The 22,572-nt window shown below is 32.8% G+C and overlaps 6 protein-coding genes and 4 pseudogenes across 10 annotated transcripts, besides 3 other annotated features; 3 read left to right on the top strand and 7 right to left on the bottom strand.

Annotated features, from left to right (window-relative positions):
* Positions 1–14,565: part of a mobile genetic element that runs on past the window's edge.
* Positions 75–1,060, bottom strand: TVAGG3_1028690 (annotated as a pseudogene). The gene has a single exon. A coding segment is annotated over exon 1 (986 nt).
* TVAGG3_1028680 (uncharacterized protein) lies at positions 2,208–2,681 on the top strand (the record flags this gene model as incomplete). The annotated part of the gene is made up of 1 exon (XM_051255106.1): positions 2,208–2,681. One exon carries the CDS (start codon positions 2,208–2,210, stop codon positions 2,679–2,681), a length of 474 nt encoding a protein of 157 aa, XP_051080680.1.
* Positions 3,120–3,542, bottom strand: TVAGG3_1028670 (uncharacterized protein; the record flags this gene model as incomplete). The annotated part of the gene is made up of 1 exon (XM_051255105.1): positions 3,120–3,542. The coding sequence occupies one exon, from the start codon at positions 3,540–3,542 to the stop codon at positions 3,120–3,122; it is 423 nt and encodes a 140-aa protein (XP_051080679.1).
* Positions 4,755–5,691, bottom strand: TVAGG3_1028660 (annotated as a pseudogene). The gene has a single exon. A coding segment is annotated over exon 1 (937 nt).
* On the bottom strand, positions 6,006–7,010 carry TVAGG3_1028650 (integrase core domain containing protein family; the record flags this gene model as incomplete). Its single annotated transcript, XM_051255104.1, has 1 exon — positions 6,006–7,010. A coding segment is annotated over one exon (1,005 nt), but the record flags the coding sequence as incomplete, so codon positions are not given.
* On the bottom strand, positions 7,537–8,373 carry TVAGG3_1028640 (annotated as a pseudogene). The gene has a single exon. A coding segment is annotated over exon 1 (837 nt).
* On the bottom strand, positions 8,753–9,609 carry TVAGG3_1028630 (uncharacterized protein; the record flags this gene model as incomplete). Its single annotated transcript, XM_051255103.1, has 1 exon — positions 8,753–9,609. A coding segment is annotated over one exon (857 nt), but the record flags the coding sequence as incomplete, so codon positions are not given.
* On the top strand, positions 9,789–10,555 carry TVAGG3_1028620 (annotated as a pseudogene). The gene has a single exon. A coding segment is annotated over exon 1 (767 nt).
* Positions 14,308–14,565: a terminal%2Cinverted (terminal inverted repeat of Maverick-1C transposon ID:TVAGG3_1028610).
* A 1,622-nt stretch (positions 14,566–16,187) lies between these two features.
* On the bottom strand, positions 16,188–17,809 carry TVAGG3_1028600 (RNA polymerase II transcription regulator recruiting protein; the record flags this gene model as incomplete). Its single annotated transcript, XM_001313192.1, has 1 exon — positions 16,730–17,803. The coding sequence occupies one exon, from the start codon at positions 17,801–17,803 to the stop codon at positions 16,730–16,732; it is 1,074 nt and encodes a 357-aa protein (XP_001313193.1).
* Positions 17,810–18,252: 443 nt separating this feature from the next.
* Positions 18,253–20,541: a mobile genetic element.
* TVAGG3_1028590 (MULE transposase domain-containing protein) lies at positions 19,262–20,329 on the top strand (the record flags this gene model as incomplete). Its single annotated transcript, XM_001288959.2, has 1 exon — positions 19,262–20,329. One exon carries the CDS (start codon positions 19,262–19,264, stop codon positions 20,327–20,329), a length of 1,068 nt encoding a protein of 355 aa, XP_001288960.2.
* Positions 20,542–22,572: the final 2,031 nt, after the last annotated feature.

Here is a 22,572-nt window from a genome sequence, read left to right as displayed (position 1 = left end):
CATGCTTCAGAAATGACACCAGTTCTGTTGTCATTTGCTAACAAAGTACTGCTGTAGTAGTTGTATGGAAATACTTCTTTCGGTCCTGTTTGTAAGTTAAACATAGCAGGAAATAGTTTAAGCTTCTTATTTATAACACTGTAAGAGTCTTTTATAATAATTGCCCGTCCTTTATATAAACCAGTTATTTGCATTGTTCGTGAACCTTTAATGATGGGAGTTCCTTTCACTTCTGTCATGTGTCTTAAGATGAAGTTTATGTCATAGCTGAGGTTATGGAAATATATTAAACTCTTGTCAGGAAGTCGTTCCAAAAATTCTGTTGCACAGTTCTGACCCCAAATGCTTTCACTCACTGAACCATCTTCACTGTCGTAACATATGTTAAAAGCTTTATGAAAGCCATCGGTACTACACTCAAAGTCAGCAAAGAAAACGTGCTCAGGAATGAACTTGCACTTATTTTTATTTACTTCTTTTGACTCTGCTTTCTTCTTCAGTTGTACACAATACTTTGGAGCATATGTCAAATCTTTAAATGGTGCAAGGTTCTGTTTATATAAGTCAGTCGTATATGTGAAAAGTTCTCCATAAGAAATAGGTTCGAAATATTTGCACTCCCACAATGTTTTCATAACATCCCATAGCGGTGTAGTTCTATCATAACGAACTACATATTTGTTCTCTCTCATTGTATATATTTTCATCTGTTTTCAATGTTCATTCCACCACACTCCTTCAAGATTTCTTTGTAATTTCTGACGAAGTATGTTGTCATTGGAAGTCTTTCGTTTAGCATGTAGTGGTCTTCAACAAGAAGTAGGTCAATAGTTCGAACAGTTTCACATTCTTTTGGTATGTATCTCTTTATTTCATTATATCTTGAGTCATTGAAGTAACCAATGGTAACATTAAATGCTATACCTGTTGCGTCAGAAATTTCTTGTACTTTACTTTGAGGAAAGTCTCTAACACGAATGACTTCTCTCATGTGGTCAATAGTTTCTTCATTTACTCCAGCCTGAATGCAAGCATAAACGAAACAATTGTCTTCTGTCATAAGTGTTGCAGTTCTTTTGTTCAGTTCATTGAAGATTTGGTAGCGTTCAAGATTTATAGGTAACGTGCAAAGATACTTCCAGAACTGACCGCTTCTCTTCTTATAAAACTTCTTTTCACCATTATCTTTCCAAAAGCTTTCTATAAGTGCTGGGTTTCCTGTTTGCTTAAGAGCTTCCAAAATGGCTTTCTGGTCATTTGTCAGTGTGCTTTCATCTCTATATGGTCTCTTTTTTGGTTTGCCTTTCTTTACATCTGACATCGTTAAGCCTTCATATTCTGTTAAATCATACATCTTTATTTCAGTAAGATTCTTTATGTTTGTCAAGAAGAAGTCATAGTGCATTTCAACAATACCTGCGGCATTTGCTTCTATCTCTGATATAAAGTTCTCCTTCAAGAGCTGATGTAGTAATGTTCCAATATTATTGAGGTTTAACGTAGAACATTCATACTTTCCACCAAGTTTATAACATACCATCCATCTTTGTTGGAGTTTATTTTAATCTTCTCTAAGAGTCTCATGAAAACCTTACCGAAATGTTTGTGTAAGTAGTCTCTGTTTGGTTCATCTAAAGATTCGATGTTAAAGTCAATGAGTCTATTGCCTGTCTTAACATTCCTCTTCCTATTCTCTTCATCTTTCTTTAACCATCTCTCACCTTCTTTTGGTTTGTCGTCAATGGAACGAATGACATCGTTAGCTTTGCGAACTTGTTCTATAGCACTTTTAAACATCTCTCTTCTCTGTTGTTTCAGTGTGTCGTCTCTTCTTCTTGTTTCACCAACGTTTGCATTTGTTATGTCAAACATCTCACGCCTTACTTCATGAGGTATTGAACGTCTATGATATAAGTCAATAGCAACGTCATTTAAAGGAAATGCTCTTGCATTTATGAACTCATGAATTCTATCATAAGTTATTTCACCATTGTAGTCATTGAGAATGTCAGCGAGTGCTTTTTTGTTTGTCGCGTAATGTTTTGCAACTTCTATGTTAGCTTCTGTTAGAAGTTGTTTTATTTCCGAGTGTTCTAACTTAGACAACTTCCGATACATCTTTAGTAGGAAATAAAAAATATTTTTTGAAAAAATTAGATTAGATTTTTTAAAGTTATTTTTCAAAATAATTTAATATTTTTATTTTAATGAAACACATGCAAGATTGCAAGTTCTTTTCATACAATGCTCTCGCTACTGTCATCAAGAATGAGTTCAATGGTGCTTCAAACGTTAATGTTATCTTTAACAAGAAGTTTGTGAAAGAATCTAAGTTTGGTCAGTATGTCAGACCATTAGCTATTGTCATTGACCGCAAACGTTATACTTCACAAGAGTTAGCAGTAGTTTTGAAACAAAAGGGTTTCTTCGTGAATGTCAAAGATACTCATTATACTGTCATAAAGAACTCTAACATTGACTTCTTCAGTATTGCTATGAATCTTTCCGAACAGAAAGAATATAAGAAGGGTGAAACAAATGTGAAATATTATCCTTCATCTCTGAAGACAATAACGAACAAAGATGTTATACAGAAATTCTTACCAAAGGTTGAAGAAGCTTCTATTGACATTGACGAAGGAAGTGAAATGGTTGAAGAAATAGACCCTGAAGCTATTTAAGCAAAAATATATTTTTGAATAACTGATGGTGTCACCACGTCACCATGTCACCAGGTTAATTAACTTCTCTGAAAAATGATGACAACATGACATTTTGACAATACAGCAGGATTAATGCAAAAATGAATGTTATCGTTAATGTTATCGTTTATGTTATCGTTAATGTTATCAGTGTCGAACATAATTGACATGGAGCATTTATTTATCGTTAATGTTATCGTTATGTTATCGTTATATCGTTAATGTTATCGTTAATGTTATCAGTGTCGAACATAATTGACGTAGGATTCATGACTTCTTCGTAAATGAGTGTAAATATAGCACAAAAATATATTTTAGGTGAAGAGGTGAGATCTCACCCGTTTTTTCACCTCTTTTTTCACCTCATTCTCTCTTCGTTAATGTTGTCGTGACTTCATCGTTAATGTTGTCGTGACTTCATTCTTCCTCTTTGAAGTTATCGAAATATTCTGTTATTTTTTCCTTCAGTAATGTTAAGTCTTCTTTGAATGTAAGTATTGTGCAACCTTTGATGTCATAGTGTGTTTGAGGAAGAGTATTTTTGACAATTTCCTTTATTTGCTCATTCGGTGTCATTGAAATCGGTAAGTTTTCACGATAGAACCAGTTTCTGTCAGATTTATATATTTTAGCTAAGTCATAAAAGCTCTTGTTGTTTCTTCTGACTAAATGCAACATAACCATATCTTTATCTTCTTCTTTCTCCAATTCTTCAGTATATATCATATACCTATAACTCTTTTCCTTTCCTTTTGGTACTGAACGTGGTATTCTTTTCTGTATGCTTTTGTCTTTGGATTCAATGACTTCATCTTTTGCTTTATATAGTTCATCTAACATCATGAAAATATAACAAGCATAACGAGGTGAAGCCCACATTGCTACAGCGTTTACTAAAAGTCTATGAACATAATAACCTTTCAAACAAGGAGCCAAATTCTTGCGATTTTCATACGGAATCTCTTCATTCTGCAAAGCAATCATATGAGGAAATTCTTCTAAAAGTTCTTTTGTCTGTTGGTTTTCAAACCAATGATATGCTTGCTTTGTAGAACGAAGAGCATTCATTATACTTTGCATTTGGTACATATCGTCTTTGACTGAACGAATGAGACGTAACTGTTTGTTATACTGTATGTACTCGTATTCTTCATTTATGGCTTCATGAACGATAGCAGTTGTTGTGTTCTCTGATGTTGACATTACTGTCTTTACATACAAGATAAAAATTTTTGTTAGGAAAAAATTAGCGTTATTTTCTGACTTTCACAAAAGACAAAAATAAACGCTTTACATGTATTTTTCAGCAACTTCGTCAAATAATTTTATAGCTTTATCTATCTCATCTACTTCAAACGTTTCTTTACCTTTTATGGGAGCACCATACATTTTCTCAAACTTTTCGAGTAGTTCTGTTTCTGCGGCTCTCATATCATTAACGAACACAACCTTGACTCTATTGACTGTACTGTCATATCTTTGAGTTATATTATATGTTCTTCCTATCTTATATCTCTTTGTATTGAAGTCCTTCGGTTTCTGAACGATGTAAAGTAAGCCTTCACTGCAACGTTCCGTATCGAATGAACCATAAGTTATGAAGTTATATCCAACAACAGGGTCAATCCACAGAAGAATTATTGGTATAAGACTTTTGTCAATGAGATATGCTGTAGTTCCATAGAATCTTACCGATATCATGAGCTCAGGATTTCTTGTCAAAATTTTCTGAGTAGAAGCAATTCTAACCCAGTCCTTTGTTTTCTTTCCAGAAGGTGTTATAATGTCTGACAAAGAATATTTGTTGTATTTTTACAGTATCTTACGTTTAAATCACCAATTCTAACCACTTTGGTGTCATTGTCAATCTTTCTTACTGTTTCAAACTCAATGTTTGACATTACTGTCTTTACATACAAAAAAAAATAAATAAAAATAAAACTAACTTTATTTTTATCTTTTATGAAAATTCATGAAATTTGGTCATTTTCAGCAAAAATAATGTTTAGGTGAATAGGTGAGATCTCACCCGTTTTCTCACCTGTTTTTTCACAAGCGTTTTACATGAATTGTACGATGTATATTTGAAATCCTAAACAATTTCGTAGCTTCTATTTCTTCTTTTAGTACATCGAATGTTTTAATCATGCCGAAAGTCTCTTTATATTTCTTCTTGACGTCAGACAGAAGGAAATCTTCTGCTGTTGAATAGTTTTTATTAAGAAATGTTAACATATCCATTTTAATCTTCTGCTGGCTTTTCTGTTTCTTTCTTTAAGTCTGCATAGTCGTTTCGCATTCTTTCTATCTCTTTGACTGAGTAGTTATATTTTCTTATTGCTGCTTTACATTTTGAACATTGCGGCATCATTTTTGCGTTATACATTGAAATAAAACCAGCTAGAACAACTAAGGCGTCAATGGTTTTCTTTAACTCAAAAGCTGCTGGTTTTATCTGTTCATTCCATACCTTACCTCTTCTATCTTTATCTCTTATCTGCCATACACATTTTGCAACTAATGAAACAAAGTTGTCGTATGTCTTAAATTCTTCGGATTTGTAAAGGTCAGAAAATATTTTTATAAACATGTCGCAATCTTTGTCCATAACTTTATGGTTGCAATGATATCCTAGAACTCATAGTTTCCTTTCGTATGAACTTCTTTATTTCTACGAGTCAGTTGCTTTGACTTCAATTTCGTCAAATTCGGGAATGGTTAGTTTTTGTTGCTGAATTTCAGGTAGTTTAGGTAATGGTCGATGAGGTCCTGCATGTCATAAAGATATTCTTCATTTTCTTCATCCTGTGCGGTACAGTCTAAATTACTTGTTAAAAGTTCTTGCTTTATCTTGGGATTTTTGTTTCGAAAGTATTGAAGAAGGAATGAAGTTTTTCATCTCTACCAACATTGACGTAGGATTCATGACTAGCGAGTTTGGTGCTGTAGTTGTGGCTTGAATTGTTGTTGTGCCGATTGTTGAAATCATATCTTTTATACAAAATAAAAAAAAATAAATAAAAATAAAACTAACTTTATTTTTTCTATCTTAAGGAAATTCATGAAAATTCATGAGGGTGAAAAAAGAGGTGAAAAACGGGTGAGATCTCACCTCTTCACCTAAATATATTTTTGGTGTAAATTTATGATAAAAATAAATGGTACCATTAATGATATCATGACTGTTCTCATTCATGTCTGATTTACATCTAATGAAAAAGTTTAGAAGAATTTTCTTATTCTTTCCGGCTTATTTTTGTCTTTCCAGTACTCCCGCTCTAATGGTCCCAGATGTGTTGACTTTGACTCTCTCAAGTTCTTAGATGGTATAACATCTTCAACGCCTCCTTCATATCTTACTTTATAAGTGTCATCGTTTATGTTATAGCCAAGTATTTCAATAACCACTCCTCGCTTTGCTTCGTCAATGGTTTCAGCAAGTTTGCCATTACTACTTTCGACTAATTTGTGACGAGGGTAAAACGCAATAGAGTCGTCAGCAGCTTTTATAAGATATCCATTACCTTGCGTAGAGTCTACGATATAATAGTTTCTACTTAACCTTAAACGTTTCTTTGTCAACGGTTTGTCGTCAAGAACTACACGAACTTTTGTACCAGGAATGAGGGTAAATTGTGTTGAATTTCTGATATTTTGTGTTTGGCTTCGTTTCTTTTGTATATACTTTTCTTCTTGTTGTTGTGTCATTGAATTTGGTGTATGTCCTGTTGTAGAGTGTGTTGAGGAATTATATACTTCGAGAAAATGTTTCATTGTTTCTTCGGTAAAGTCTCGCTCTTGATTTAAATCTCTGAGCGTTCTTATGAAGCGGTTTATGATGCCAAGTATGTTATGGTTATGGTCTTCAGTAGTGTAGTGAGTTATGTTATGCTTAATGAGAAAATCTGTGATTTCATTGCTGAGGTATGCACTGTCTTGGTCTGATGTTAAAGTACTTGGGCTATGTTCTGCTACAAACTTTTGTAAAACTCTTAACACTTCACGAGTTCCTTTATTTTTCATTATATACGCAAAAGCTTTACGAGTGTTAACATTAATGAAGATGAGGAATGGTTTATGTCCTCCTTTTCTGCTTTGAATGAGAGTGTCAAATTGGTATGCGTCAGGAGTGTTGGAGTAAATTGGTAAAAAGTAGTCGTAAGGATTTATTTTTGTTTGATGTACAACATTTTTGTCAAAGAACTTTTTAACTTCAGCTCTGTTAGTAAATCCCGAACTCTTTGCAGCTTCATTGAACTTCTTAAATGACCTCCATGGATGTTGTTCGAATACTTCTTTCAAGCTCATTTATGTAAAGTTAAAGATTTCATTGAACGCGGTAAGCCTAGATCCTTTGAGTCAAGGCTCAAGTGTGTTTATTGAACGCGGTACCATGCGAATATAGTCACAAATGGTGGCATATAATCTGCACCCGAGCCTGTTGGATTTGTTGTGAAAGTGTGTGAATGATTTCCTCCTGGTTCAGTTGGTCGAAAAGTCTTTTTTGCCGAATGGTTATAATCTGGAGATAAAACGTCATTGCCAGCACAATATTCTGAGTTGTATAATGGATGGTCTCTTAATGAGTGACTATGGTCACCAGAAAAGTTTGTAGTTCCTGTATGAGTGTGCGGTGGAAGGTTTGCTTCTTTAATTTTCTTCGAACCACCTGTTTGATTTGAAGAGTTAGCACAGTATAAGAATTTGTCTACAATCTGCTGCCATGTACCAAAACCCAGAACTGTTGCTGGATTTGTTGAGTTCATTGATGTATAAATAGAACCAACAGGATATAATGTTCGAAGTATTTCAGTCTTTAATGTTTGAAGCTCTGTTTGTCAGCTTTTATCTAACATTGCTGGTAGTTCGTATGCTTCAAAGTTTCTGGCATGATCTTCGATATTCCTGCAACTCTTATCTAAATTGTTAAGAGTATCTTTTACGCTTGTACTCGGATTCTCTAAAGGTGCATTTGAACCCAAATCATAGTTCAATATTATGTCGTCTGCTCTAACAGTAGTGAAGGATTTATGTGTATGTTCTTTGTCAGCTTTACTATTTAATGTAGCTTGAAGTTCATTTATATCGGAGATATTGTGTTTATGAGATTTCAAAACTTTGTTCATTGCTTCGAGTTCAACTTTGTCAGCTTTACTTTTAATAGCATCTTCAAACGTTATTTTTGACTTAACTCTCAAAGTAAATCTTGGTTCAACTAATACACCGTTAACAGAGAAAGTAGAGGCATAAATTTCATCGTTATAACTAAATGCTTCTGGTGCTTTACCCATGTCATACTGTACAGTACAGCTTATGTCATAACCTTTAGCACGAATGTATTTATATCTTCTTTCATTAACATCTTCCGTCTTCACTTCATCACTTCGTGTTAAATATCCATGGTAGTCCGTTATAATCTGTTCGTCTGAACTTATATAATGAACATGGTTTTTATCTGCCTTACTATCTAATTTCTCTTCTATCCCATTCACTTCTAATTCAACTCTTCCGCCAGAACTCTTATTATCATTAATCTTTTTCATTAATTCGGTAATTACGTCATAAAGACTATATTCTGTTTTCGGTTTTGTAAATAATGAGTCAAAATTTTTTTCATTACATCGCTGACATTAATGATATCGCCAATTCCTTTTTCATTTATTCTCTTCATTAATTCTGCAATAATGACGAATATATAATCTGTTAATTTATTCTCTTCATCAAGGGTTATAGAATGATTTGAAATTGAATCATTAACACCTCTAAATAAATCAATAACTTCAGGATACACGTTTTTAATGTCTCGAATAACCCGACCAGTATCCTGTTGTTCATGTTCTTCGTTCCCGTCGTTACGTGGTTTTATATCTCTAACCATCATCAATGCAGCCATAACCGGAGGGTTTGTTGCTATCTGTTCGAAAATCCGTCCGTTATGTACGGTATATCTAAATAATTTCTTTGTGTTTGTTAAAACATTTGAAACAAGTCTTTTAAAACCATCTACAAAATTTCCTGTTTCACCTAATGTTCTTGCAGCATTTACAAGCTCACCCATTCCCGCTTTTGACCCCAAAAACGTCCATATTGCATTTATTTCACTCTGTATAGTTGTCCATTCAGCGAAACTAACACCCGCATTCGCTAAGCTGAAAATGAAATTCAGTGGATCGAACTTAATTCCACCTTCTTTTTCAATTTCAACGAACTCACTAACATGAGATTTTAAATATTCTTTCGTTAAAATTGTTTTCCCCGATGTTATGTCATTAACGAAACTATCACCGTCAAAAGTTAACGAATTCAATTTCGTCGTTGATGCTTTTATTTCATACACCGCTTTATCGATAGTTTTTGGCTCACCTTCTTTAGAAGCATATGAAACATTAATGAATGAATTATATGTATTCATGAATGAATTAAAATCAATGATTTTCATTAATGACGCCTTTAATGATTCATTTACTGTCGAATCCCTTAAAGTAATTAATGAACTGTCATTTATGAAAGGTACACTGCAAACCGTCGAGTTTGGATCAAATGCTGTAGTTGGTGCAGGAATATTAATGATATAAGTCATTAAATCATTAAGTGACGTAAATAATGTTGTCGTTTTTGATTTAATTTCTTTAGCATCTGTTATATATGGTAATTTTATTTCTGTAGTTTCTGAATTAAAGATATTCGCTAAAATGTTTTGTAAACTGTTTTGAACAGCTGTGTAAACCGTTGAATCCGGAACTCTTACGATTTCACCGTCCTTAATAAAAGGCATTGCACATGGTGTAGTGCTTGGGTCAAATCTTTCGGGATTATAATTCAACATATATTCTAACGCTTCATATACAGACTTATATACTGTTGTGTCGTTCTTCATGACAACTTCACCATTTACAATGAATGGCATAGTACATGGAGTTAAAATAGGGTCAAACTTTTCATAGTCCTTCCATGTTATGTATTTCTCGGTATTTCCCACAATATATTTGTCAGTAAGTGTGAGAGAGTATTGACCAAAATATAAACGTTTAGCTCTGTCAGCTTCATACGCATATGCAGCTATACTCATATTTTAATGAGAATAAAATGTTGTTCTATTTGCAAAGTACAGACCCAAACGAATACGGGACAGTAAAGCTACAAACAAACTTAGGTCTACAGAATGAGGCGCTTGCATTCAGAATGGTTGACTTTAATACTATTGCTTCATTCGTGAAACAGATTTCATGGAGATTGAAATAGATGGAAAGAAGCACGAAATAAGATTTCACAATAATGTAGAATATAAGATGGAAACATTAGCTGGAGTGTTAAATGCTCTCATAAATACTACAATAAACAAGGATAACGAAGAAAACTTAATGAATGTTAAACTTATTGCAGGAGTTTTGAAGTTCAGTTATGTGAAGGAGTTTAAGATACCAAGAATGAGTCATAGAGTACAACTTCTTTTGGGTGCATACCATATGACATTTCCTTTGAAAAGTGTTGACAAAACGATTGAGATGAAATCTGTTCCATACGTATGTTATGGTAATTGTTTATACATTGAGTCTAAAATAGCTAATGTCACAGGTATTTCAGGAGTTAATAGTAAAGGTTCAGTAGAATATAAATCCTTCTGTTATGCAGTCAATTCAATGTTCATTCCAAACGTTCCTGTCATAGCAACTCATTTAGGTAAATGGGTTCGCATTAGTCCTCATAATTTGAAAGACATGCAATTCAGACTTGTTGACTTTCAAGGAGAGCCTGTAGAACTGAAGGCACCAGTGCGAATGACTGTTGAAGTTGACTTTTTAGAAAATATTAAATGCAACAGCTTACAAGAGAATACAGAGCTAAAAATATAAAGTATGAATGTTATGTATTAGGTCATGAACTTTGGTTGTTGCTGTTTGATGAAACAAATGAGTTAGTTATGTCAGTCAAGAGAACAGAAAAATATTGTGTTAGTGAAAACTGCACCAAGTCAATAAGATTAGGTTTGCATTATGAAGATGAGTTCGATACTGTTGAAGAAGTTTTGGATAGATACTATAAGTTGCTTTAATTTACTAAAACATATTTCAAACAAAGCTTATAGTAAGTAGATAGTTTTGTATACTCGTTCGAATATTTATACTTAAACTCAACTCCTGTAGTTCCTGTGTGTTTCAATGATGCGGATGTTACTATTTTCATGAATATTGGCGTTTGACCACAGCATTCGATTTCAGGGTCGAGATAGTCAATGACACATTGCTTTCCTGTTATTCGTGATATAACATTTTCAAGGTCTCCTTTGTTAGAATTATTTGGTTCTTACTTATAAGATTTGTCAAAGCTTCTTATCGTCTTTGAGTAAAATTGTTTGGTATAACTGAAGAAGGTAATGGTCTACGTTATCTGAAGGATTTGTTTGAACATTTATGTAAGGGTTGTCGTTGGCTTCTCTTGAAAGAATTTGGTCCAGTGGTGGATACTCTAACTTAATCTGATGTAGCGTTAGCGTTTGAAGCTGTGTTTAAATTCACGGATTTCAGCTCTGGTTCTTTTTCTTTCAAACACTCTGAACTATAGTTTCTTTATAACAATATTGTTTGTCGTTCGTGAGTCAACATTTGATGTTGGTTCAATTGGAACATTAACAGCACCAGCTAAGATGGATTTGCTTCTCATTTCATATAGAATAAAAAACCTTTTATATGTATGAAATGAACAATATACTCGACAAGGGTTTGAATGTAAAGCTAACGAATGAAAATATTGTTGAATTCACTGAGACAGGAGCTGTGTATAAAGATGTAGAACTATGAACTGAACAAAGAGCAAAGGGAAGAAGCAGGAATATGAACAAAGGGTGGAAACCTATAAAAATTTATGTCAATGATGGCTCAGGAGGTTCAAACATAAAGTATGCAGAAAGTTATAGAGTTTATGCTCTCAAAGGTGAAAAGCCTTCATTTAAGAACAGCTATTCTAACGCATATCCTCAAAAGCTAACGGATGGGGAAGTGGATGATATGAATGACAGCAAAAATATTAACAGAAATGGCGACAGAGATGCATGGAATTTGTTTACCATCAGTCAATTGAAGGTTAAACTTTAAAACAATGTTGGTCGTTCCCATGGAATATTTTTGACTTTAATGGTATTAGTCATGATATGAATCTCAAGGTATGAACGAGGAGAGATGAGAGACTTATATGCTTCCCAAATTTCTTCAAAAGGTAATGTTATACCTGACTGTTTCCAAATGAGTTCAATATCATAACGTGAGAAACCTTGAAAGATAACGAAGTCAGTTATGAGACGTTTTATGTTTAAAGCTAAAAACCTCCATGTTTGCATAAGTATTGCTACAGTTAAGTGATAATGTCTGACTTTAGTTATGATGTTCGCTAATGGTGAGTCTGGTTTTGAAACTAAACCTTTTCCGGCGAAGTCGTCACAAACGAGCAGAGTGTTTGAAGGATACTTTTTGAAGGGGTATTTTGAAAGTTTTGATAGAATGTAGTTTGTCAGTCGTTTCATATCGTAAACTCCTGAGTACTGACGTAAGTGGTGTTTGTCAATAATTCTTTCCATCTCTTCTGAAGTCTTTTGCATTCCTGACTGTATAAATTCAACGATGGCATAATATTTTCTCTTACGTCGAATGTAACGTTGAAGAAATTCAATGAGTTCGCTATCTGGAACTTTAACGACAGATGCTTGAACTTTACTCATGAATGTTTTCGCTGTTGAGTCCATAGAGTCTGAAGTTGCTGATATAATGATTTGGTCATAATATGAGTCATTTCCTAAACGTTCTGTTATGAGTATATGACGAATGAGGTTAAATGTCTTACCTGAACCCATCTTTCCACAATAGAAATAAACACCATTTGAACAGAACTCATAGTCCTTACTGAAAGGAAGAATGAGAGAAGAGTTAAGTTTGTCTGTAGTTTCATTCATGTCTTCATCTACGTCATGTATTAAATGCTTCATTTTATCTCCATTAAAAATGCAAGTCAGAAATATTCAGAACATAGCACCGAGTCTAACTGACAAGAGTATAAAGATATACTATGAACACGTTATGATGAAACCAACCAAAATTCAAGAAAGTCAGTATACTTATGAATATCCAAGACACTGGGTAGAGTATGTAGGAGGTGAGAAAGCTATTGAAATCAGACAAGTTAGAAGTATTCCAGCAGGAAGGACAATATTATTGAAGAACTTTAATGTTTTGAGATATAATGATGAAACAAAGAAGCAAGATAGTTTCCCTGTTGCTGTGTATGTGAACTTAGATACAGGAGATGACATGAAAGTTTTTAATACAAAGCTTCAAACGGTAGTGAGAGAACAACTGACTGCGGAAGGACATCCATTACCTTCAGAAGTTACCATAGCATATAATTTTGAAATAAACTCAATAGATTTTAAAGTCGTCTCTGCAAAGAAGTCAGGTTTTACATTTAATGAAGCAGATGTATATTCGAATGAAAACTTCAAAGCTATTGCATGGTTAGATAATGACGATTGCTTTAAGAAAATATTTAAATACAGTGACTCAAAGATGTCAATAGATGACCTTCGTGGAATGTTACCATCGACGTTTACAGTAGAAGGTTCAGCAGGATTGCTTACAAGATTGTCAATTGGTGGTATTTGGTCTCGTGAGAACATTGTTATAAAATCCAGTATAAGTGAATTTGCTGAAGAATCTATATTATGTCTTTCAAACTACATGTATTCGCCACCGAAGCATTATAGTATAACAAACTTTGTCAGTAAGTTTAACATAAGACTTGTCGAACCTTCTTCAATGAAAGATGTTGTGCTACCTAAAGATGGAAAGGATGGACTCATTATTGAGATGATTTTAATTGCATATTAAATGAGCTTGTTCTTAAAGGTCATTCATGATGAATAACTGTTGTAGAAGATGTTAGCAATTGTTCAGACATTTTGAAGCGTATAGATGATATAAGAAATAAGTTAGATAGACCGCAAAGCGGTGAGGGCGAAGCCCGTGAGAACGCTTATGTTTCATTGACTTTCTCCAGTAACGAGAACTTTTATGAGATAATATTGAAGAGAGATGATTTTAATATGGTGTAAATGGTAGCTTGGGCAGCTTTAGGCGCAATGGGAACAAAAGCATTAGCATTTGGAGCAAAAGCACTTGGAGCTTATGACGCAGTAAATAAAATGAGTGGAGGAAGGGTTTCGAAGACATTAGATGCAAATAAAGGGAAGATTGGAGGCTGGGTTGCAAAGAAGTTAAGATTAAATAAAATAGGGCTCATAAATAAAGCATCCAATTTGGTTGCGACTGAGTCAGAAAATGCTTTAGGAAAGGACGATGAGTTTGCAAAACACGCAAAAGACTTTAATGACCAGATGAAAGGTGAAACAATGCATTTAAATAGATTTGATGGAACTAAAGAAAATGTTTCTTCTCCACCAGTAGTTCTTCCGTATGGTCCCTATGGAATGTATGGAAACCCTTACGAAAGACCATTTGACCCATTGACTGGTGGAAGTAATTGGTATCATTATGGACGAAGAAGAAAGACAGTCAAGCTGGAGACAGACGTGAAGAAAGCAACTAAAAAGAAACCAAGGAAGAGAGTTATAAAGCAATGAATTCAACAGGGTGAAAAAACAGGTGAAAAAAGAGGTGAGATCTCACCACTTCACCTAAATTTATTTTTGTGCTATGTTTTCATACGTGTGAGGGTGGTGATATCATTTATTTTTTATTTTATTTTTTAAAATTATTTGGATGTAATGACAGAACAAAAGCAACTCATACAAATCAAAACATATAACAAACATATATTTAAACATTTATTCTTCCTTCCTGAGCATAACATGTTCTTTCAAATACATCCGAGACCAGTTGACTTTTCATTGACTGTTTATAAAGATAGAAATAGTTATATCATTAAACCATACGATGACGAAGGTAAGTTATGTAAATTGTACGTTAAGAAGTTAGAGAAAGTTTATGGCTTCAAGTATGACTACAATAGGGTTAACACTGATGATGAAGATATTGAGGAAAATTTATGAGAACATTAGTGAAGTTGTTAGTGAGAACGATAATGAGGTGAAATTGTTGGCGGCTTTGTAAATATTTAAGGTTAAGTTAGTTTTTGCGTTCATGTTGTAAAATATACGTTAACGGTTTTGTAAAGTGTCAAATTCACAAGTACTGGGTAAGGTGGAACGCAGTGCCACCATACCCAAGACTTGTATACTAACTCCCTATATTTAAATCTTTTATACTTTTATCACAATCTTTTAAATCTTCAAAATATGCTTTGACATCCGGATCAATCTGGGGATTTTGACCTTGCTGGCCTTGATTTTGTTGTGTTTGATCTTGATGGTCATCTTGATTCTGGTTTTGGACATCTGTACGCCTTGTTACATCGTAAAGTGTAGGTTGGCCAAAATAGTGCTGATGTTTGAGTGGATATGCTTCAGGATCTACTGTAGGCACTTTCTGAAGATGATATTTTGCGATATAGAAATCGCACTGGATGTCATTTTTAAAATTATTACACTGTAAATATGCATGATTTGATTCATCGTAACAGTTAACAAAACCTTCAGGTGGTGGCTCTCGAGAGTCCGCCAAGGTAAGTTTCTTATATTTCTTATGGAGTATTTCCCAAGTGGTCTTTTTGTCATTAATCAAAGTAAATGAACGATCAAGGTATTCAAAAAGTGGCCGAAAAGAGAGGAGAGAAAGAAAAGTAAAAAGGGAGTAAAAGAAATGACGATATCTCCACGTCTGATCGGTATTTTTCAATTCTGACTGCAGAAATCGATTTTTTAGGGGATGTAGATATTATTTATCACGAAAAAATAGCTCTTTTGTAAAGAAACGCGCCAATTTCGATGCGAATAAAGTATATCTATTGGGAATTTTCTTGTTATCAAAAAATAATTTTAATATTTGTTTATTTCATTACATACAATAAAATTTTAAAAACTCTATTTCTTCACAAGAAAATTTTTTCCTTCATATGAAGAAACATTTTGTTCTCCATTTGGTGCTGAGTCTAAATCTCGATTTTTGAATTTTCTTCTTTCCAAATTTTTTTTCCAAATTAGAAGTTTAATTCAAATTTTCAATAGTTTATATATTTTCTCAAACCGTCTTAGATTTTCTCACTTTTTAGGGATTTTCTCTCAAAATATACAAAAATAGTAATACCAATACATGTGTCTAATATACTTTAAAACCATCGTGATAAAATTCAAAAACGAAGAGTTCTTCTCTCCAAATTTTTTTCAAAATCAAAAAAATGAGATAAAAAAATACGTTTGGAAAATTCATTTTTAGCATTTTAGGAATTTTCTCACTTTTCTTCCAAATTGACATCCTTAACATAAATATTTCTTACATGTTTATCAATTGATTTTATCAATATAGCAAATTCCGAATGCTAAATTTTCAAAGAAAAAAATTCGGTAATAATCGAGTGCTGTTATGATGATTGTTTGAATTAAACTTCATCTACAGTTTAGTAACATAACCGATTCTGAACTAATTTGAAGAAGGTATTCGGAGTCTCAAGAAAAAAAATCAAAATCAAATAAAGATGTTGGTTAATTCATAATCCACTACCTTTCTATTCCTATTTACTTCTCATTCGATCAATATCAAAACTTTCTGTCCTTATTTTTGAATCCATGATGAACCATCGTGTGAATTTAATTGAGTCTTCCTCATAAGTGACAAATAGGGTCCAATCAATAATTTATATTCCAGAATCTGTGAAGGTATGGAAATACATATTTACCTAATTTTTCAATCAATCACAGATATGGAATATAGCAATTAATCACTTTATATATAAATTTCAGGTCTATGAAGTTGAAGTACTTCTAGGTATGGAATTGAATCAAGTTCTTTATCAAATAAATTTCATTTCAGATTTTAATGTAATTTTATCAGTCACTATTTCCAAAAACAGTTAAAATGTCGAATTTTTAAACTTAATATAACAAAGAAAAAAAAGCGAAATAATAATTAAGTAGTCCAGAATGATGAATCAAACAACTGATCTGATTTACAGAAGAAATCAGTTGAACTTCTTAACAAAATTGGTGCATCTAAATTAATATTTCCTTTCTGGTCAGAAGGAGTTGGTTGTGGGCGTGCGAGTGGTATTTGATCGAATCTTGGCATCTGAAGAGCCTGAATTGTTGGTAGTTGTGCCCGAACATTTGGAATCTGTGACGGCATTGGATTAATTGGTAAAGATTGCATAGTACTAATAGTCGTTGGAATAGGAATCTTCTGGAATTGGTTAAGTTCTACTTGTTGAGGAGGTTGTGGGCTAGGATTGAAAGATGGAATAGTTCTAGATTGTTGAGGGAGTAAATTAAGCATTTGGAGATGAGGAGGGACTGAGGATGAAAACTGATCTGTATTTGACTCCGTTTGTTTAACTGGAACTGGTGGCGGTTGAATTTCTTTTGGAGCATGAGATTTCGGCTGAGGTGGTGAAGAAGCTGCATCATCCTTGCCTCCAACCAATTGCTTATATCTATATCTGCATTGGACATCACTTCTTCTATCCATTTCGGAAGCAATTTTAACCCACATTTTAGTGCCGTATTTCTTAACGAGAGAAAGGAGTTGACGGTTCTCTGATTCTGACCATGGAGATTTCGAAATATGTGGATCCAATACTCTAATCCATCTTTGGCTGCACTGAGATCTTGACCTTGAATGGCCGACAAATAAAGCTATTGAATTCCAATTATCGACGCCATATTTGTAGACACCCATAATAAGTCGATGATCCTCTTCTGAAGACCATGTTCTTGTCTTTTTTCTTCGACTTCCAGATTCTGAGTCCATTTCATCAACAGGAGGCAAAGGAGTATCTGAAACAAACATAATTTCACATAGTTTGTCAAGAGGAGTTGGGTTATTTAAAACATCGACAAGAATTGCTTTTGCTTTTTCATAACTAATACTTGAAGAAACGTATTTTGAAAATGCGTCAATTAGTAAGCGCCGGTCATCACGACTCATGACCTCGCATACTTCACTGACGTAATTCATTGCAACTTCGACCAGTACGTTGTCGCTCATTCGAAATCAAAAAGTTTGTAAAGCTTGTAAAGTTCAGAAATTTTGGTGGCATTTAAGACTTCAAGGTCAAAAAGATCGATTTGAATATTACTATACAATTTAAAATGCATGTTTTAAAAAATTGAGATACTATTTCACAAAAATACACTTTTTAATTTTCTCTTAATTTAATGATAAACATAACTCATACTATTACATCTTAACATTGGCATTTTCAAAATCATTCAATTAGTTTAATAACAATTTGGAAATAGACTAAATATTCATTATAATATTAAAATAAGATATCCAGCTAAGGGTTTCGTTTTGCTAAAATTGTCACTTTTATAGCATATTTGTTTTTGGATGTTTTGCGAAACCAAAAAAAAAAAAAAAAACTATGATATACAATGTGTGTGTAAAGAAAATACTTTATTTACTAGTTAAAAAATCATTTGGTATTGATCAAGGAGAAAGGGACAGACTAGCCCATTGTCACTTTTTAATTTAGCAAATGAACGCTTATGGAGTGGAGTTTTTGGGTAAATCTGATTTGCTTATAAATGAAATAAAATCAAAAGAAACCATATTGGCATTATATTATGCAAAAATAAATGATCTTACTTAGTACTTTTAAAGTTAATTTCAGAAAAAATTTGACACAATGGTATCCGGCACATACAAGTGGTGTACAACCAAAATATAAGTTGGTTTAAACATATATTGCTATATCTCATGATCTTACTTAGTACTTTTAAAGTTAATTTCAGAAAAAATTTGACACAATGGTATCCGGCACATACAAGTGGTGTACAACCAAAATATAAGTTGGTTTAAACATATATTGCTATATCTCATGATCTTACTTAGTACTTTTAAAGTTAATTTCAGAAAAAATTTGACACAATGGTATCCGGCACATACAAGTGGTGTACAACCAAAATTTCATATCCCTAGTTTTACATTTATGTTTAGTTTTATTTCACCTAATTTTCAAAGATCATAATTGAATTAGATGGCCAAGCTATTCAAAACACGACCAAGCTTATCAAAATAAGACCAATATATTCAAAATTCTTTATTCTTTCAAATCATTTCATTTTAATGCAGATCCAAGATCACGAACTCACATATATCGAGTTGCTTAAGTATGGAGTGCAACAAGAAATCCAAGCAGGTTGTAGTTATTCATATAAAACTAGGAAAGAAAGAAATCAAATCAAATTTAATTGTAAGTGGCCGAATTGTCCATGTCGCTTCCTTGTTGATACACTTCCCGATGACAAGTACCACATACGAAAATGTATTAACACCCACAATCATTCTGCCCCTTTTCCAAACAAATCACAACAAATTACATCATATTTTTATAGATCTTATTTAACAAGATATTTTGAATCAAATCAAGACCGTGTTTACGCACAATTAAGGTGTTTCAAAGATCTTAATATCCCATTTGATAGTGGGATCATTCCGGAAATGTTTCAACAATCTACAGATGCTTTAAAAAAGTTTTCTAAACGCCTTCATGCAATCAATACCCGTTTCTCAGCGGATGATGTTACATCTCTTGCAATTTTTGTCGACATGGTTAAGAGTCATTCTCCAGATGATCTCATCGAGTTTATTCACGAGCCAGATCGTATGATTTTCTATTACGCCCCATTCGAAGCAAATGCTTTTTCACATCAAATACAAACTTATCACATTGATTCCACTTATAAGCTCTTGCGCTCTCGCATACCATTTTATGCCGTCACTGGCAAATTCGCGGAATCAATTGTTTTTCCGTTTTTGTATTTTTTCGTTTGGCCCGACACAAGTGAAAATATACAAGTTTGTCTCACAGCATATTTTGGCTCCATCAATCGCGAACCATCTTATTTTTCAATGGACTGCGCACCTCAAATCACAAATGCTGTTGAAACAGCCATCCCCTTATGCCAGATCATTTGGTGTGGCGTTCATGTGTTGCGCGCTGTCATGAGAAAGGCTGAAAAGTTTCAAGATCGTTCCAACTTCGAAACTTTCTATAACTTAATGAAGTTATTGGTCTTTGGTTCTGAAGAGGAAGAAATTGATCCTGATGAAGTTTACAACAATTTAGAAGAAATTTTAAATGAGGAACCTGCTGCCCGTGAATACTTTGACCGACAGTGGCGCCATCATCTTGACAGGTGGATGCTTCGCTATAGAAATGAAGGAGATGGAACAAACAACATCTCAGAATCACATTTCAAGGTTTTGAAGCACCAGTACTTCCCAGAAAGGCGAAATCTTCGACTCGATGAACTTGTCATCGAGTTATATTCCAGTGTTGTTCCTTCATTCCTGATTAAGTTGCAAATTAAAGGTCTGGATTCAGAGAGAAGTGTTAAAGTTATCAAAAAAGTCACAAGAGATTTCGAAGAAATGACACAATTTAAAAAAGTCGAATGCATCAGTATGCTTGAAGCTGTTCAGAAAGGTCTGAAAAATGATACACTTGATCCCAACATTGTTTACTCAACATTAAAAATATTATTGCAAAGAAAACATTTGATTTAATAAACATTTAATTTATTATAATTAATTTTTTATTACAGTATAGTAAAAAATGCTATAAATAAATTATTATATTTTATTAAAATGTGACTTTTAATAGTAAGTGAATAAAATAAATCAGGAATTGGGAAAGAAGTAAGGTTAATTAAAAATAATGAAAATTACAAGTTTAAGGTTAATGAAAAAGTGACAATGGGCGAGTTTGTCCCCCACTCATTGATCAAGTTATTTTTTCTGGATAAGATATTATATGGATAATTGGATAGAAAATACAATTATATAATCTTGTACCTGGTTTAATTAAGCTAATTGTCATCAGAAACTTGTAATTTTTATGAATTTCAGATTTTCTTTTCATTACTGCTTTTCTTAATAGGTCAAGTTCTTATTTACGTTATAAAGTATGATATTTACAAATATCAAGTTATCATGCTTTTTGAGAAATTATGAGAAACAAACAAAAATGAAAAAGATAGGAATAGCAATGAATAGTGATGTGGGTATAGAAAATGTAAGAGATATGAATGCAAAGCAATCAGTATTTAGGACATTGACCATAGATTTCGAAAAAAAAATGCTGCATATTGAGCGAAAACTATGATTATATTATAAGGCTGTCATTTAAAGCATAATGAAACTATTCCCTTTTCATTTTAATCAAATAAGATAGTAAAGATTTTTGAATTAGCTAGAAACTGATGAGATGTTTTCACAAATCAGATTTTTAATCTCTATAATGCATAATTCACTCAATATCTCAATTTTGATATTGCGAGATATTTTTGCTATCGGTTTCGCAATTTTGACACAATAGCAAGAGGGTTCTATAAGCATTATTATCAACGTAGAATCTGAATATCATATCAGAAAATGTCGCAAATCTGACATTTACCCGACCAAATAGCAAAAATAATTGAATACTTTTCGCAAAAACTTTAAAAATCGATAAAAATATGAAATATAGATATTAAAGAGACTTTTTATATAATATTCATAAAGATTTTCCAAAAATATGATACCGCAAAATTAAAAAAGTGACGTCTTGAGTGGAGTCAAAGGTCGAAATTGCTAGCTAAATGTTTTTTTAGCGAAATTGCGTATTGTACGTTTTTTTCGCAAAACGAAACCCTTAATCCAGCTTAGAAATTATATTTCTGAACTCTCAGAAATTTTTGAAAATTCGGTTTTAGTTTAATTAAGTATAGGATTGTATACTCCATGAGGTATACTAAAAATAACCCAAAAACAGATTCATGGTTTATGGGTTTGAAAAAAAAATACTGAATTCACTTGGATACCGGATATTGTAGTCATTCGAAATAAGGATATGCTTATTCTTAGCTAAGCAGTTCATTGGTTTCAAAGCTCCATTAATCAGGAACTTTAAGCTAATTATCTCCATGAAAGTCATCAAAATACGTTTCATCTCTAAAACTCATTTTGTCATTATTCACTAATAAACTAACGATACCTAAGTCGATACTAAATTATTAGATATTATTGCTCTAATTGCCATTATTTTTATATCAATTTTGTTTTTTACTCTTGATCGATTTTCTGTCATAAAATTGATATCTCGCAATTACACAGTTATAAATAATACTAATTTTAACTTATATTTGCAAATTTTTTGAATTTATACAATATCCAATTAATGATTAGATATTTAACACATGCAAAATAGATGTGGATTACTCAATGAAGTATTGAACTGTATACCTATTTTTCATCATGAGAAATATTTCAGATACAAAAAATGTGCTTATCCATCTTGATAACCTTCTCTTTCTATTGATATATATATTATGAATGTTGCTGCCCTTCAAAAGTGAACATTAATTATTTATTATCACAAAAGAAAAAGAAATAAGAAATATTAAGTTGATAACTATGACTACTGACATGTAGCTATCTATTTTGCATCGTAAGAAATGCTGATTAAAAGAGTTTTTCTTCTTGGCCATTCAATTTTTTAGAGTACACTAATTCATGGCGGTTTTGACAGACACAAATCTTTAGTGATTCTAGAACGTATGTATTAGTAACTTCTGGCTTGGAAGATAACAATTCTTTTCGCAGTTATAGCTCTGACCCTTATGGCAGGATAATGGCGATAAAAATTGATCTGAGCCTCAATTTAAAACAACAACTAACACACAGATTTTAATTAGGTTCATTATACTGATTTGTAGAATACGTGATACATGTTAATGATATGTTCATGTAAAACTACTCTATTTTTATCT

The sequence above is a fragment of the Trichomonas vaginalis genome, chromosome I (assembly GCF_026262505.1).
Source record: "Trichomonas vaginalis G3 chromosome I, whole genome shotgun sequence".
Lineage (NCBI taxonomy): Eukaryota > Parabasalia > Trichomonadida > Trichomonadidae > Trichomonas > Trichomonas vaginalis.
This window is presented reverse-complemented; position numbering and strand designations above follow the sequence as displayed.